General features: G+C 43.2%; 1 protein-coding gene across 2 annotated transcripts in view; it reads left to right on the top strand.

The window, feature by feature from the left end:
• Positions 1 to 15048, top strand: part of RBM20 (RNA binding motif protein 20) — a gene marked incomplete at its 5' end in the record, with an annotated part of 104510 nt that overhangs the window by 80414 nt on the left and 9048 nt on the right. The window contains 8 exons of one of the 2 annotated variants that reach the window (XM_084264479.1): positions 1331 to 1392; positions 1549 to 1640; positions 1990 to 2078; positions 6319 to 6462; positions 7833 to 7964; positions 9798 to 9877; positions 10691 to 11378; positions 13210 to 13308. In XM_084264479.1, the coding sequence (XP_084120605.1) occupies positions 1331 to 1392; positions 1549 to 1640; positions 1990 to 2078; positions 6319 to 6462; positions 7833 to 7964; positions 9798 to 9877; positions 10691 to 11378; positions 13210 to 13308 (1386 nt within the window). The remainder of the gene's footprint in view (positions 1 to 1330; positions 1393 to 1548; positions 1641 to 1989; positions 2079 to 6318; positions 6463 to 7832; positions 7965 to 9797; positions 9878 to 10690; positions 11379 to 13209; positions 13309 to 15048) is intronic. The other variant, XM_084264480.1, reaches the window with a different exon arrangement.

The raw sequence follows: 15048 nt of genomic DNA on the forward strand, positions 1-15048 counted from the left end.
AGTGGCCTAAAGCAAGGAGGGAGGAGCTTGAAGCCAATCCCCTGCTTCTCAAGCCAGTACGGTAACTGCACGTCTGCGGTTTCACTGCCTCTCCCTCTCTTTGCTTCTCTCATCCCAAAGGCTTCCCCCTAACAACCTTGTGGAAGCAGTTTGCTTAAACAAAAGAGTGCATTTTGATAAAATAATTTAAATAATTCCTCTGTTGGGATCTCTTCTTCCTTCTAGTATCTCTAAGGAAAATTTAGGACTCAGGGTCCCCAGTGACTCTGCCCTGGAAGCAAAAAGCTACTCAGCATGCGTAGTGTAGACCATGCTCCCGCTTTTCTGCTCACACTGCCAAGGGAGCTCCAAATCCAACCTCACCCTCAAGAAGCTTCCCAGTGCCCAGAAAGCCTGTGTGCTAGGTCACGTTATATAGGTCAGGTCTGGAGAAGTCTCTGAGCCCCACAGCCGTACATGGATGCTGGCTGGCATTGTTCTGGCCCCCCAGTGAGCCCAGCTCAACAAGTCCTCATGGCCTTTTCCCTCACATCGCAGGACCGGCTCCTAACCGTGAAGGCATTTATTTTCATGCAGATGGTATCCTGACAAAAACATTACAACAGCATGTAACGTTTAGGAAGGAAGATGGCCAGCAAGTGAAACAGTACCTGATATTATGCACCCCGGAGTTTTGAGATACCGTAATATATTTACTCTTTCATGTTTCCCTTTTACTCCTTGAGCAGCTGCTTGCAGAAGGATTTGGTTTGCTGTGGTTACTGCAGCTACAGGACTGACCTGAAGTATCCCCCCGTGTGGGGCATGCTGAGCATTTTTTTTTTCATTAAACATTTTAAAAGGGCAGGGAAAATGTCATTATGGTGAGTTTCGGTTGATCTGTTTGTTGGTTTTTAATACACCATAGAAGTGTAAATAGCTGCAGGTACTTTGACCAATTTTGTGTATCTGTTGAAATGAATAAATGCTGTCCTTGCTGCCTTGTGCGCTGAGCAGTTTCGTTATGGACATTGCAGGAGTTGAGGGTGCTCAGTGCCTCACAGGATGAGCTCTTCAGTTAGAGTGAAGTAACTGGATTAATAAAAATATGCTGGATTAAAAAATTAATCCAGAGAAGCTCTCCTTCTGTGAAGTAATTGCTAATTTAACCTACAAATAATGAATTGATAAATGCATTGGATGAAAGGGTGCTTGGCTCCAGCATCACACAGTTTGATCTTCGTCATCTCAGTGTTGGTTTTAGACCAAGGTAAATTGAATGGAGAAGCAATCTCTTGTAAATTTGTCTCAGCATTTTTCCTATGTTCATCATCTCTTTGTTTCAATGTAGGACTGGGATCAGCACGTCAAGGGAAGTCTTCATATCCAAAAATGTATGGCTTTTTCAGATAAGTAAGTATTGGTTTAGAGACACTCTTCCAACTGAATTTCTAGCAGAGCATCCCTTGCTGCAGTGGCTCTACACCAGGAATTTACTGTCTAATAATTATACTCCAATATTTATGGCACATTTTGCATGCTCCTAAAGTTCTTTTCTTTCTTTTACAGCACTGGTATCCGGTGTGTGTTAAGCTCAGCAGATGGAACATTGCATTTATCACCAAATAATGCAGCAGTTTTCAATACATCTAGTGTCGAAGGTGAATGGTTGTATGTGCAATAGCTAAAACCACTTTTATTTTAATGGAAAGGGAAGTCAGTCTCTGGGGACAAGTGGACATTTTAAATGAAACGTGATACAAGTTTCCAAGGAAAACTTTGTAGAGGTTGTGCACAGAAAGACTAAAAGCCAACACTGTGCCTTTCAAAGTATGCATTTATTTTTCTTTCAGACAATGACTTGCTTTCACAGTACAATGAAATGGTATATAACTTGGTGTAGAGACTGTGAAATCAATTATTATGTAAATGTGGCACTGCTTACTGAGCACATTAATGCGATTAATATGAGTCAAGTTTTTCATTAAATGTGTGTAATCCGTTATTCAGATTATCCACCAAATGTCGGCTCATCTTTTATCACTACGTCAACAAGACCCTTTGGCCAGCCAGGTCCTACGTTTTCTTCTCCATCAGGGGTAAGAGTGAGTACCTAAGCAAATTGATCTCTGTGTCGAGATTCTTGTAAAAGCCACTTCTACTTACTGCTATTAAAACCATGACGACTTCCTTTTAGACAATAATCTGAATATTCAGTCTGTTACTTCAACTTCCCAGCAGCTCTTTCATGCTTTTGATTTTGGCAAAATAAGAATTTGATTGTAGGTTGATTGTTGTGGGGTTTTTTTTCCCAATGCTAAAACTTATTTGACTGTTAGAGAGATTTGGGGAAGGCAGGTATGGTTTTGTGTATATCCCACTGATAATTTTCCCCCCCCATTTTCTGAACCATTTTGACCAGGGCAGGTGAGCTTCAGCTTGGAATGAAGATTTGGATGAGTTTTTATTCACTGAGTATCGATCCCAGGAAGCAGCCTGCCATCTCTCCAGTCATTTATTTGTAGCAATTGCTCCCATGCTGGGGGTCCTTCTCCAAGGTAGCAATAGTGACAAAGATACTGGCAGCAGTTTTGGTAACCATTGCTCACCTGAGGTTCCCAAGTCAATTCATTATACCAGTCTAGCTTGTTCTTAGTTTGAGTGTACTGTTTATATCCTCTGCTGCCATCGGTAGCCTTTCAGCAAGCCTGCTTTGGTACAGCCTTGCATGGTTTAGGTGTGTTATGCATTCAACACAGGTCCCCAGCTATATTGCTCTGATGTGCACTTGAATTCCTAGCCCAATAATCAAAAAAATGCCAGAAAAAAAGGGTAACATTAGAAGTGGTTCTTACACTGACAAAGCAGAATGGTTTTAAAAGGGGGAAAAAATAGGGCAAATAAAACCCAAATCATCTATGTAACAGAAATACAAAGTTGTTAGGATTAAAATGAAGCTCAACATATATTGGAAAGCTACAATTGAAGCTGGAGACATCAAGACTCAAGTTAGGGCATTCATGGAATAGCAACCATAATCCAGGGGTTCAAGTTTTCACCTAGTTAGCTTTTGTGTGTATATCCTGATGTGGTCTCAGACACTCTGGAAAGCCAGGCTGTGTTGTGTCCCCATGCCTCCCCAGTTCAGGCATTGCTTACAGAAATGTCACCCGATTTGTTTAATCCAAGCAATTTTCTGCTGTGTGGTTTTGCTGTGCCAGAGGTTATTTGAAGGGGTTTTAGCTTCTGCCTGTCACAGACACTGTGTGTGCAGGGGAGCAAAGAGCAGAGCTGCTCATGATGCCTCCCTCCAAGGTCAGAGGTGGAGTAGCAGCAGGCACGGAGGAATGTTCCTTTTCATCATGTCTGTCAAGCTCACAACAAATGAAATTACTGCTAATGCCAGTATCATTTCTCCTTAGAATCTGTCACTATTTATCATTTAAGCAGCTTGCAGAAGTCCTCCTTCTGAATGACCTGCGGTACTGTGAGAGATAAGAGAAATAATAACTTTGATTTTCTTGGACACAGTAAATCCTCTTTTTCTTCAGAAGCTCATTGGGTGGACAGGGAGCTATATTAGAGGTGTTAAGATTTAGTTTGCCAGCTGTCATTCACCCTGCAACCCAGGTGGCTTATAATTTATTACACCTTTGCACGGTAGTATTCACTTTCAGCTAAGCTGCTGCCATTTAGCTGAGCAGTGGGAGATTATACTTGACCCTGCATGTAATCATAAACAAAGTGTTCAGATTTCTGGAAGAGCTTGCTCTGTGCTATCCATCTGGAAATAACTCTATCCCTCTTCAGAAGGCAAATGCAGTACTTACAAGTCTTCACTCGGGCATGGAGAGCCATTAGTACTGGAGGGATGGGGCTGTCAGTTTCTTATCATTAGACAAGATTCATGTGAAGCTCAAGAAAGGGATAAAGAATTTGAAAAGCAGGAAAAGAATATTGGAAAAAAAGAAAAGGCTGTAATAATAAAAAAAGCCAAATTGGATTGGTGAAAGAACATGGCAAATGGTGTGAGGCGCATTTCACTGCTGTGCATCCAATTACTCGTGTAGCAGTTGTGCAGCTGTGTTGGTAAACCCCTGTAGACATTGGTTGCAAAGTAAGTTAGAGTCTTACTGAAAATCACATTCCGTGCTTGACACACAACAGCTCTTCTAACTTCCTGACTAGATGTGGAAGGTGTATATTCGTTTTCTGGCTGTGATTTACAGCCCTATTTAATGAATGGATCCAATTTAACTTCAATCAGCTGACAACATTATTGCTTGGTACAGCCCATTGGCTTCTGGTGTGAGTATGTGACCACTTCTTAATCGTGAATTACAGCAGATTTATGGCGTAGCATTTTAATTTAAGCCATTGCCAATTGTGGGGAGGTGGCAACGTCTTACAGGCGTTTGATTTAATGTACTACTGAGTGCATGTCGGAACACGGGCTCTGCAGCCTACGTAGGGAGCAGATCAGCCTTTCTAGTCCCGTAGACTCTTAACATACCATCTCTTAACAGATCTATCAAAATGAACAGAAGGTTCCAGGTGTCCTGAGGTGTTCCTACACTGGGGCTGCGTTTGCTGTCAGGAAAGTTTCCTTTTCCTTTGCTAGCTGTAGCTGTATTTTTATATTGTGCGCTACATGCTGCCTTGCCAGATGCATCCATCACTTCCTTTTGTTTTCAAGTGGAGTTGAGTTGCTTCATCTTTTTCAGGATCAGGTCTTTGTTGTTTTTCTGCTAGAGATAATACCTTGACTTCAGGATGTTAGCACTACTTTGACTTACCTTGTGCATTTGGGTGGGCTCTGTAAGATGCATTCTAAGTACAGGGTCTTGCTGCAGCAAAAGCACACAAATGGTTAAGTGGGGAAGCCTGGAGGGAAGGTAATGGGCTGAAGGTGTAAATAAGATAACATTAGCTCTGTAACTTGTGAACTTGCTGACAAGCCAAACATTTGTGATGGCTCTGGTGAACTTGATCCCACAAGATTACATGATTTGCATCTTCCCTTGAATGGCACAATTTTAACTGAAGGTAGAGTTACTTCTTCAGTAAAATCCTAATAGCAGAGGTCGTAAACAGGGAAGTAGTCTGGGAAGACTTAATCCTGCATAAGTGATGTTTTGCATGTCATTAGCTGGGGTAAATTATGTTCCTCTCTGAGTATGTCCTGATGCCTCTTTGCAAAGGAGTGTAGAGCCTGCTTTCCACGTCAGGGAGATGGGCGGCTCTTTGGGAACTGCCCCAGTGCTCCAAAATAGATTTCCACCCTTGGGAAGTGATTACTGCACCAGCAGCCGTGTGCCTGTGCCAGGGCAATTTGGAACCTCAGCCTCTCCGCGTGTCCAGTGGTCACTGTGCCCCCAGGGAAAGAGTCCTCCCTACTGTGTGTAGTTGCAACGAGTGGGGAAAGTAGTATGTTTTCCAATCTGAGGTACAGCTGTGGGCCCTCTCACAGATTAAATGGGGTCACTTTTAGCCCCAGACCAGTCTGTACCACCAGGGCAGAAGGAAGATTTAAATTCAGCCTCCTCTGTAGTCACCTCAACTGATTTCTGATGTCCACAAATTCAGAGGGACTGCAGTGAACATCTGTTTCATTTTCCAGGCACCACCAGTGCTACATAAATGGACATTTATGGAATACTTGAAAATACTCACTTTTAGTGCATTGCTTGCTGATTAACTGCGAAGAGCTTTTTACTCAGCAGCAGTGCCCAGTGCCTTTGTGTGCAGGGAAGGCACAGAGCCCCCAGCAGGACAGACAGATGCAGATGGGTTGGGGAAGGCAGAGTAGCTGTAAGGGTTGTGCTGGCATGCCAGATGGGTACCAGCCCCCAGGGAGATGGTCAGGAGTGGCTGAGACCCCCTGCCATGTCTCCAAACATCAAGAGGCCTCCAAAGTCTTGCTGGTGCTGGGTGCAGTCCAGTGGCCTGTGCCCATGGCAGCCAGGCTCTCTGCTGTGACATGCCAGAGAAGTGAAGCTCTGGAGTCCATCTGATTTGAGGTTACAAGTTAGTTTTTGCAGCAATATTGTTAAAACTGTTTGAACAAGAGCATTTCTTTTAGAAATCTTCTCTAGACTTTGGAATATCCAAGGATGGCGATTCCATTGCAAGCTGCACTACAGTTAAACCTTGCCCTTCCCATTTGTATTTCTAAACCAGGATGTTAAAATACAAGGTTTTTTAAAAAGACATTTGTCCTTAACAGGCATACAGAACAGAATGTTTCGCCTTTTGCAGAAATATAAGGTCTTATCTAGTGGCAGGAATATCTAAGATAAAAACATTGAGTTGGTTTGTTGGTTTTTTTTTGATTCCCAGTTTCCCCAGAGGAAATCTACACTGGGTCGAGTTGTTCACATCTGCAACCTTCCCGAGGGAAGCTGCACGGAGAATGATGTTATTAATCTGGGCCTCCCGTTTGGGAAGGTCACCAACTATATCCTCATGAAATCCACTAATCAGGTACCGGTCGCCAGTATTGATGTCTGTTGATGTAAAACCAAATGGACATAAAGACAAATTCTTTGGGGGAATAGAAACTTAAATATGTGAAGCCTGCTATTAAAGTAAGAAAATAAAACAAAATTGGTGTTTGCTGAATGAGATGATGGCATAAACATGACCACTGCCTCATACTTCTTGTTAAATAACCATGGAAAGCTCAATGAAGTGTAAAACAGTTTTAAAAATATAAAACCGTAAAGACTTTTGTCTGCCTTCTCTCAGAAACTTGTTAGGGTTAATTTCAGACCTCTCTGGTTCTGTTTGGGAGGCTTTTAATTCTTTATCACCCATATGTGTAGAGCTGAACTGGACATTGGTGAACGGTGCACATACTAGTCTGGTTCGGCTACAGTCCTACACTGTTTGCTGAACTGCTGCTACAGCAGAGGCTGGTCCTGCAACCATGTAATTCCAGTTACAGGCTGGTGGCAGAGTCCCCAGGCCATGGCTTCGCTGGGTGATCTGCCAGTGAGGTGTCTAAGGAACCTTAGTGCCTTACAGGGGGCACTGATGCCTCACTCACTCCCTTTTCATGTGCACCAGATTGCAGTAGAGGTCTTTCTTCAAGGTAGCTTAGAGTCTACCTTATGTAGCTTAAGTCTACCAGGGGTGGTAGTCCGGGAAGACTAGAAAAATCTCTCTCATACCACAGTGCAGAGGGATGTAGAATCCAGGCTGGTGGGCAGTGTTTGAGATTTTAATGTTTCAAAATGTTTTAATATTTCAAAATGCAGTCGTTACACAGCTGTGAGTATATTATATTCATTGATCAGTTAAACTCTGGTCACATCAAATGCAATCTTCCTGTAAATAAAAGCACTGGTTAACATTGTTCAGGTTTTATAAACTGTTTTGGAGATTTGTTCTGGGTGCTCATGCTCTGAGGGTTCTGCTTTTATCTGAATCCCTTGCGGCTCTGCAAGACGCAGCTGACAATCTCGGGGAGCAGCGCACACTGCAGCATTGCAGTCCTGTCTCCTGTCAGCAGCTGGGCCTGGTGTAGAAGCACCAGAGGGGGAGTGAGGGAAAGATGATGTTTTCATATATTGAGAAAGATTAGATACCAGTCATTTAGTTTAGAACAAAACTGGCTTCTAACGTTGCATTTTGGCTTTAATAGCTGGGATGGCACCATTATCCGTTATCTGCAGTTAGAAGGAGTCTGAGTTACTATTTCAGCTCCAGCACTGGAAAGCTACCACAGTCTGTAGTAGAAAGACATTTTGCCATTTTGCATGAGATAAACCCAAACAAAACTTATTTCCTCTCTTATACTTTGTATTTTTTTGTTACATAGTAGATTTTAAAGCTCTCCCTGTTTGTGCTAGGCCTTCCTGGAAATGGCTTACAGTGAAGCAGCACAAGCCATGGTGCAGTACTACAAAGAAAAACCTGCTATGATAAATGATGACAAGTTGCTTATCAGGATGTCTAAAAGATACAAGGAATTGCAGCTAAAGGTAAGATAGTCATTCCTGATCAGATTTCCTGAGTTGCCATAGCAAGTCCTGGAAAATACATCAAAAAAATCTTTGGAGATTACTGGTTTCTAATTAGTGCTTTGGTATTATGGAAAAAATAGGAAAGCTAAATTAATTAATGTACGTTAACGATCGTTTATATAGACTGCTTGCTCTTGTTCTAAATTTTTAAGTCTTGGAAGAGATCCCATCTTTCTCTGCTCCTCTTGTACCATTACTTAAAAAAATCCCTTCTGAGCTTTCTTCTGAGTGGGCTTCCCCACATTGCTTGGCTTAACAAAGGTCTAAAACATGGCCATGTGTAAGATACAACATGTCAGCAAAAAGAAGACAATCCTATCCTTTTAGTCAGGCAATAAGCCTGAAGCAGTGCTTTCCACTGCTTGCATGCTTGAGCCATAGTACGATCTCTGTACCAAGCAGTGATGGCAAGGCTAAACATCACAGAGATTTATTTTTCTTTCTTTCTGGTGAATGACCTGAATTAAAATGCTAGATTGTTTTATTTTTTATTTTACTCAGAGGAATAGCCTTTGGTGTGTGACACTTCTGATAGGATTCCAAAAATCAGTGCTTTTGGAGCGTGTTTATGGAAGCTTCTGTATTGCCACATGTAATGCCAAGAGAGTATGTTTTTTTCATGGAGACTTTGACTAGAATTGCCAATGCAGAGCTGGAAAGCTTCATATTATGTTATCTAACATAGCACATAGTTATTTTATAAAATAACTCTGTAATGTTCTAAGTTAAGAGGTTAAGGGGCTTTTATGAGCTTTGAGGAAAAACAAGTAACTCAGATGGTTTGTTTTGATCTGTGGAAAAGTTTCTTTCTCTCCTTTATGTGTATAATAGTTTAAAGAGACTTAAAGGAGTTGCTGAAAGTCACTAAATCAGGGCAGTCTGTCTTAGAGTGAAACAGTGAGGGGTTCAGATGCAAGGTGGCAGAGACTGTGCATCTTAATGTAGAGGTGGAACAGGAATTACCCAGCAGTGTGTGGGACCTTGTCTAGATTTCAGTAAGATTTTCCAGCCTTTCCAATTGCAGTTTTTCAGGTCATGGAATTATTTTTCTCTGCATGAGTAAAAATCCTTTCTCTTTGTTAAGAACAAAGGAACAAAGTGCAACACACAAGGCCGAATGTGCATGAGCTATTTACCACTACAAACTGCTCTGAGTTCCTGCATGATTATGTTCCTCAGCTGTGCATGCTCCAAGTGTTTGATGAATTGCATGCACTCCAGCCTGGAGTAGTGAGTGCATCTTTTGTAAATGATCTAGAATTTTAAGTAATCAACACTTCCTGTAAGCATCTTTCTTGCACTTAGCTTTTCTGAAACTCTGGTGTCTAAATGTAGTCTTTTAGAGCTGTGCTTCAGAATGAGCTAAACTCTGAGATGAAAAGAAGGTAGTTCATTCCTAGAAGGTCAGAGGTGGGCTGCTATACATACTTAATTTACATAATAGAAAAATGGCTTTGTTTCCTCTTACATCCAATTCCTAGAAAATGCTCTGTGGTGGACGTGTAACAGGGAAGGCCAAGCTAATTTTCAAAGCCTGTTACAGCAGCCAAGTATGAGGAGACAGTGCTACAACGTAATGGAGCAAATTTTCCATTTGTATCATTTTACCTCTTTGATCGTGTTATTGAGATACCAGCTGCAGAAAAGACTGTAACCACAACACTGAAACCAAATATTTCTCCGTAGTAATATAATGGGATGATGCATGGATGCTTTTTCTTGAAGGACAAATCACCTATGTTAGCTTGAAAAGTAGTGCAGTGTGCTGAACAATGTCTTTGTCTTATTTAGAAACCAGGTAAGAACGTGGCTGCTATCATCCAGGACATCCACTCACAGAGGGAGAGGGACCTGCTGCGTGAAGTGGACAGGTAAAGTTTCTCCATAGTTTGGAATTGGGATCTGGATAAGTCTGTAAACCTGCAGGTAGAAAAAGCATCATCCGTGTGCTTCCCTCTCTTAGCTCATTTGCTTTGCTAATTTGGATTTCACTTCAAATCACAGTAAAAATATAAGTGGGTACACGGCCTGTGTCATGAGATCAGATTGAAACTGTGCATGTTATGAAAATAAATGAACTCTTGCCTACTGATGATGATGACTCAGAAAACATGGCTGGCACGTGAAGAACACACAAATTGAGCTGTTCCTCTCTCCTCCCCCTTGAGTGAAAAGCGTAAAGGCTGAGGTTGCTGTGAGACCTGGTGGAAAGGAGCCAGTTGAGATTGAAATGCACTTGCGTATGTTTCTGATCTGCCTGATTTCTCGACCTTACAGCATAAATGGAGAGGAATGACAGTCCCAAAACATCTCTTTTAAAAAGATTACCTTTGTCACTTTTGTCTCAGAGGTGCCCTAGATGATTAAGTATTAAGGGTACAGACATTAGGGTCATTGTAAAGGTATTAGCATAGTATAAGCTTTTAATGCTAAACCCCTGAGAGACATTTGTAAGAATGAATGAATATATTCTTGACATAACTGTGGGGATTTAGTTAAGCTCTGTGGATATGACACTGCCTTTTCTCCTCTTCACTGTGTTCACAGCTATGCAGTGCATGTCTGTGAAAGGCCTGGGGTCTCGGGTTTGCAGGCACTGGGACAGGCCCCATGTGTTTCCAATGCACATGAACTTGGTAGGCCACAGTGGGTCGGCCAGTTACAGCTGCCTTTTCCCTCTGCAGCAGGTATGGCACGGAGAGGCCCCGCTCTCGCAGCCCCATAAGCCGTTCCCTGTCGCCCCGATCCCACACTCCCAGCTTTACTTCCTGCAGTTCACCCCACAGCCCGATGGGGACCAGCAGGACCGACTGGGGAAACGGGAGAGAGTCGTGGGATCAGTCCCCGTATTCTCGACGGGAAGAGGAAAGAGACAGCAGAGAATGGCGAGAGAATGGGGATGAGAAGAGGGACAGGACTGACATGTGGGTACATGAGAGGAAACATTATTCCCGACAGCTGGACAAGTTTGATTTGGATGAACGGCTTGAAGGAGGCAGAGGGCACAGAGAGAAATATTTAAGGAGTGGTTCCCCTGGCTCCCTTCACCCCTTATCTGGCTACAAGAGCAGGGAAGATGACTATTACCGGAAAACGTCGAAGTCAAAATCTGAGAAGTTTCAGAGGCAGCTGCAGGATTTACCTGGGAGATCGAAGAGAAAGGAGGAAGCAAAATTAAGGGAACGCAGGCATTCTTACAGCGAGGACACTCCCAGGGAGGAGGCAGCTGAGCAGAAGCACAGCAAAGCGTCTGAGGGCTCCAGGCAAAAACAAAGCGATAAGAATAAGGTGAAGAAAGCTGAAAAAGACCAAGAGGAAGATGCTGCTGCTGAAGACAGTGATGTGAAAGAACCCAAGCCTCCTGAGAATGAGGTAAATAGAGACCTCAAACTGTATGTAAAAATATGGTAAATACTGAAGTAACACGTTTTCTGAAATATTTTAGATTGCTTGTTGTTGATGTGGTGCTGGTGACATGCTTATGACAAGTTCTGCCATGATTAAATTGGGGAATACAGTCCTGGGAGAGGTCTTGCTCACACCTTTGCCTAAATCATGTGGATCTATTACACTGTTGCAGTTTTGGCTACATGAACATTGTCTTCCTGTGTCAAGCACAGAACCTCTGGGTAACCAGTGAGGGGAAAGGGGCAGATAAAACAAAACCAAGTGACAATCTGAATGTGCTGTTTGTATGCAGGTTGTGCATGCAGGGACAATGCCCTACTGCTCTCTCTTCTAAGTCTGTGCTCTCTGAATCCATCACCTCTTTCCACTGTCTCTGATGTGGATTGAGTTATCTGGGAAGTAAGGAGTATTTTAGAGAGATGCACAATATTTGTAGGACAATATAGGGGACTGGTTGTTATACTGCTATGATGGAGAATGAACTTTTAACGAGGAACGTTTTATTATTGGTCAACTCAGCAGAGCAATTGATTAATCATATATCCCTACCCTCAGCTGTGGCAAGGGATAATTCACACAGTGAATCCTTCAGTGTGCTGACAGGAACCTTTTCCCATGACAGAACAACTGAATCAGCATACCTGTAAAAGTGTGGGATTTCTGGAGGAATACTGCCAGTTGGTAAAGTGGGTTTGATTCTTCATTGGGAAAATATGGAGAAGGAACAGATCGAGATGTCTCATTTCCTCAGTCCCAGAACAGGCCATGCTTGTATCCCCACCCTATGGGGACCTTGTTACTGGCTCTTGACAACCTTGCTTCCCCACATCTCCTCTGGGGATGGTGGCACGGGGGACTCCAGAGCTGCTTTGCTGACTAGGGCTCCCTCCCTAGCTTGTGAATTCATGCTGCCAGGACTGCCTTCAGTTGGTTTTGGTTGACCTTGTGTTCATTCCTATCGTGTTGGAGCAAGGTTGGTGGAAATCTCTAGATCTTGTAACTCAGCTAATGCCTGTATCAGGCAGCAGCACTACCTCATGCCATAGATATGTGTGTCCGTACCACCTTTTGCCATCTTTCTCCTTTGGCTGGTATTTCACTGTGATGGATGGCTCCCTGGGAGGAGATGTCAGAGAGAAATACCAGACAGCATCCTAAATCACTGGTGCTGCACACGCCTCTGCATGTTTTTCAAGTTATTTTAAAGTTGCTCTGTTAAAGGTTTACCTCTCCAGGGACTACTGCTAGTAATTAATTTTAAAAGGAAGAAATAGGTTTGAATGTCTTGAACTCACACTTTTGCTTCGCCCCTCCTCTACCAAGTGCCAGGTAGTACTGTGGTTTTGCCCTTCCAAAGCATGAACTGTACAAGCAGTCGCACTCTCAGCTGATCCTACAGCAATAAACAAAACAGTTGAGGTCTTTTGCAGAGTTTTAACACTGCTGCTCTCCTTACCATGTCTGAGCCAACATAACATATGTGGGTAGAGAACAGAGGAGTGGAGGCTGGAAATTTTAGCAAATTCACATTCTCCTCCACCTGTCTTCTAGCCAGTTCTGTGATGTAAATTACAAGTATCTGATTTTGTTTCAATTTCTTTTTCTTAATTCTTATTCGTGTGGCTTTGCTAATAGAATCCAGTTCTTGGGTCTTTTCCCACAGCCCAGTTGACTTGCATAAACTTTAGAAATAAAGAATGTGACCTTGTGGTGACTTTGTTTCCCTAAACCCAGAATAGAAACATAATAGAGCACCACTGTGTGTTGCTATACATGTATATGTTCTTTATTTTAGCCTGGAAAAGAGGAGCAAGTTCCAGAAAAGAACTCACCTTCAGCTAACAAACAAGGAAAAGAATCTGGAGAGATTCTGGAAAACACAAGAAAAGAGAAGGTTGGTGACACAGTGCAGCTTCCATGACAAAATGAGTGAAAACCCAGGTTTGGGAGCACATTCTCCCGAGTGCAATATTAACCCCCCACAGAAAGGCGCGTAAAGTGGTTGTAGAAGGGAGCTGTCTAAATTAACTTGCCGTATTTTGACCTCTGCTTTAAAGGATAGCTTTTCCTGAAGTCTCCAGAACTCTTTTTTTAGTTGCTCTTTGCCCATGTACATTGCTTCACATGCATAGCCCTTGGCACTGGCAACTGCAAGTAACGTATGCCCAAGCGAACCGTGTAACTTTGTGAACTGTGCCCAAAAATAGGAGATGTGGTCAGCTGGTGGAGAAGGAGGGGACTAATGATGAAATCTTCTCAGAACATTGGTCTGAGATGGACTGTTGATAGTAGCCCCTTCTGGTTGTTTCTGGTTTTAATTAAATAATGTCTTTACAGCACCCTTACTGCAGCATCGCAGTCGGGAACAGCAATGTCCTTGGAATTCCTCCAGCTTCATATCTGTAGGGTCATGGGTAGATGGTCAGATATGGAAGCTATTGATATCTGCTGCTTTAGAAAACTGATCTCCTGGCAAGAACAGTGTCAACTCCCAGAGTTTTCGTGCTGTTTTAGGATTCTAGGAGGGGAAGTGTGGGAATGGCCAAAGAGGAGGAGAATACAGATTATTAATAGATTATGTGTACATGATGAGTCTGGGACTTGAAATCTAAGCTGCAAGTCTGTCTTAAAAGTAGCATATCTGATAATTCTAATACTTCTGAAGTCCAGTATTGGTGTCCGAGCCCTGTAAGTCTGTAACTGCATGTACAAGGTGTTTCAGATTATGTACCTTGGAGTATCACAGAATCACAGAACCATAGGGGTTGGAAGGGACCTCAAGAGATCATCGGGTCCAACCCCCCTGCCAAAGCAGCTCCCTAGATCATATTGCACAGGTCGGTGTCCAGACAGGTCTTGAATAACTCCAGAGATGGAGACTCCACAGAACTCCCTGGGCAGCCTATTCCAGTGCTTTGTCACCCTGTGTTAAAGTTCTTCTGCATGTTGGTGCAGAACTTCCTATAATCCAACTTGCAGCCATTGCCCCTTGTCCTGTCTCCACAGAGCACTGTAAAGGGGCTGGCTAATTCTCCCTGCATTCCATGCTTAAGATATTTATAAACATTAATAAGGCCTCCCCTTAGTCTTCTTTTCTCAAGGCTGAACAGTCCCAGCTCACTCAGCCTTTCCTCATAGGGGAGATGCTCCAGGCCCCTAATCATCTTTGTAGCCCTCCTCTGGACTCTTTCCAGGACATCCCTGTCTTTTTTATACCAGGGAGCCCAGAACTGGACACAATACTCCAGGTGGGGCCTGACCAGGGCAGACCTGCTGGCCACACTCCTTTTGATGCACCCCAGGATCCCATTGTCTCTCTCAGCCACCAGTGCACACTGCTGGCTCACAGCCTGCCTGTCATCTACCAGGACCCCCAGGTCCTTCTCCACAGAATAACTGTAAAACTGATTTTTTTTTTAAGGTCTAGGCCAATCTCTGCCAATACAGTCCCTGGCAGAGGGCTTTTGCTGCTGGAAGGAAATGACTATAGAAGGTAGCCAGGTTTCCTTGGTCACTGTAGGGATTTAAAGGACCTAGTCTGGCAAAGCGAGAGCTATAGTGGCTGGACTGGGATTCAGTATATTGTCATTGTGCTGCCTATTGCTTGCCACCCTGGGATGGAGATTGAGGAAGG

Source organism: Gallinula chloropus, assembly GCF_964237585.1.
Source record: "Gallinula chloropus genome assembly, chromosome: 5".
Classification (NCBI taxonomy): Eukaryota; Metazoa; Chordata; class Aves; order Gruiformes; family Rallidae; genus Gallinula; species Gallinula chloropus.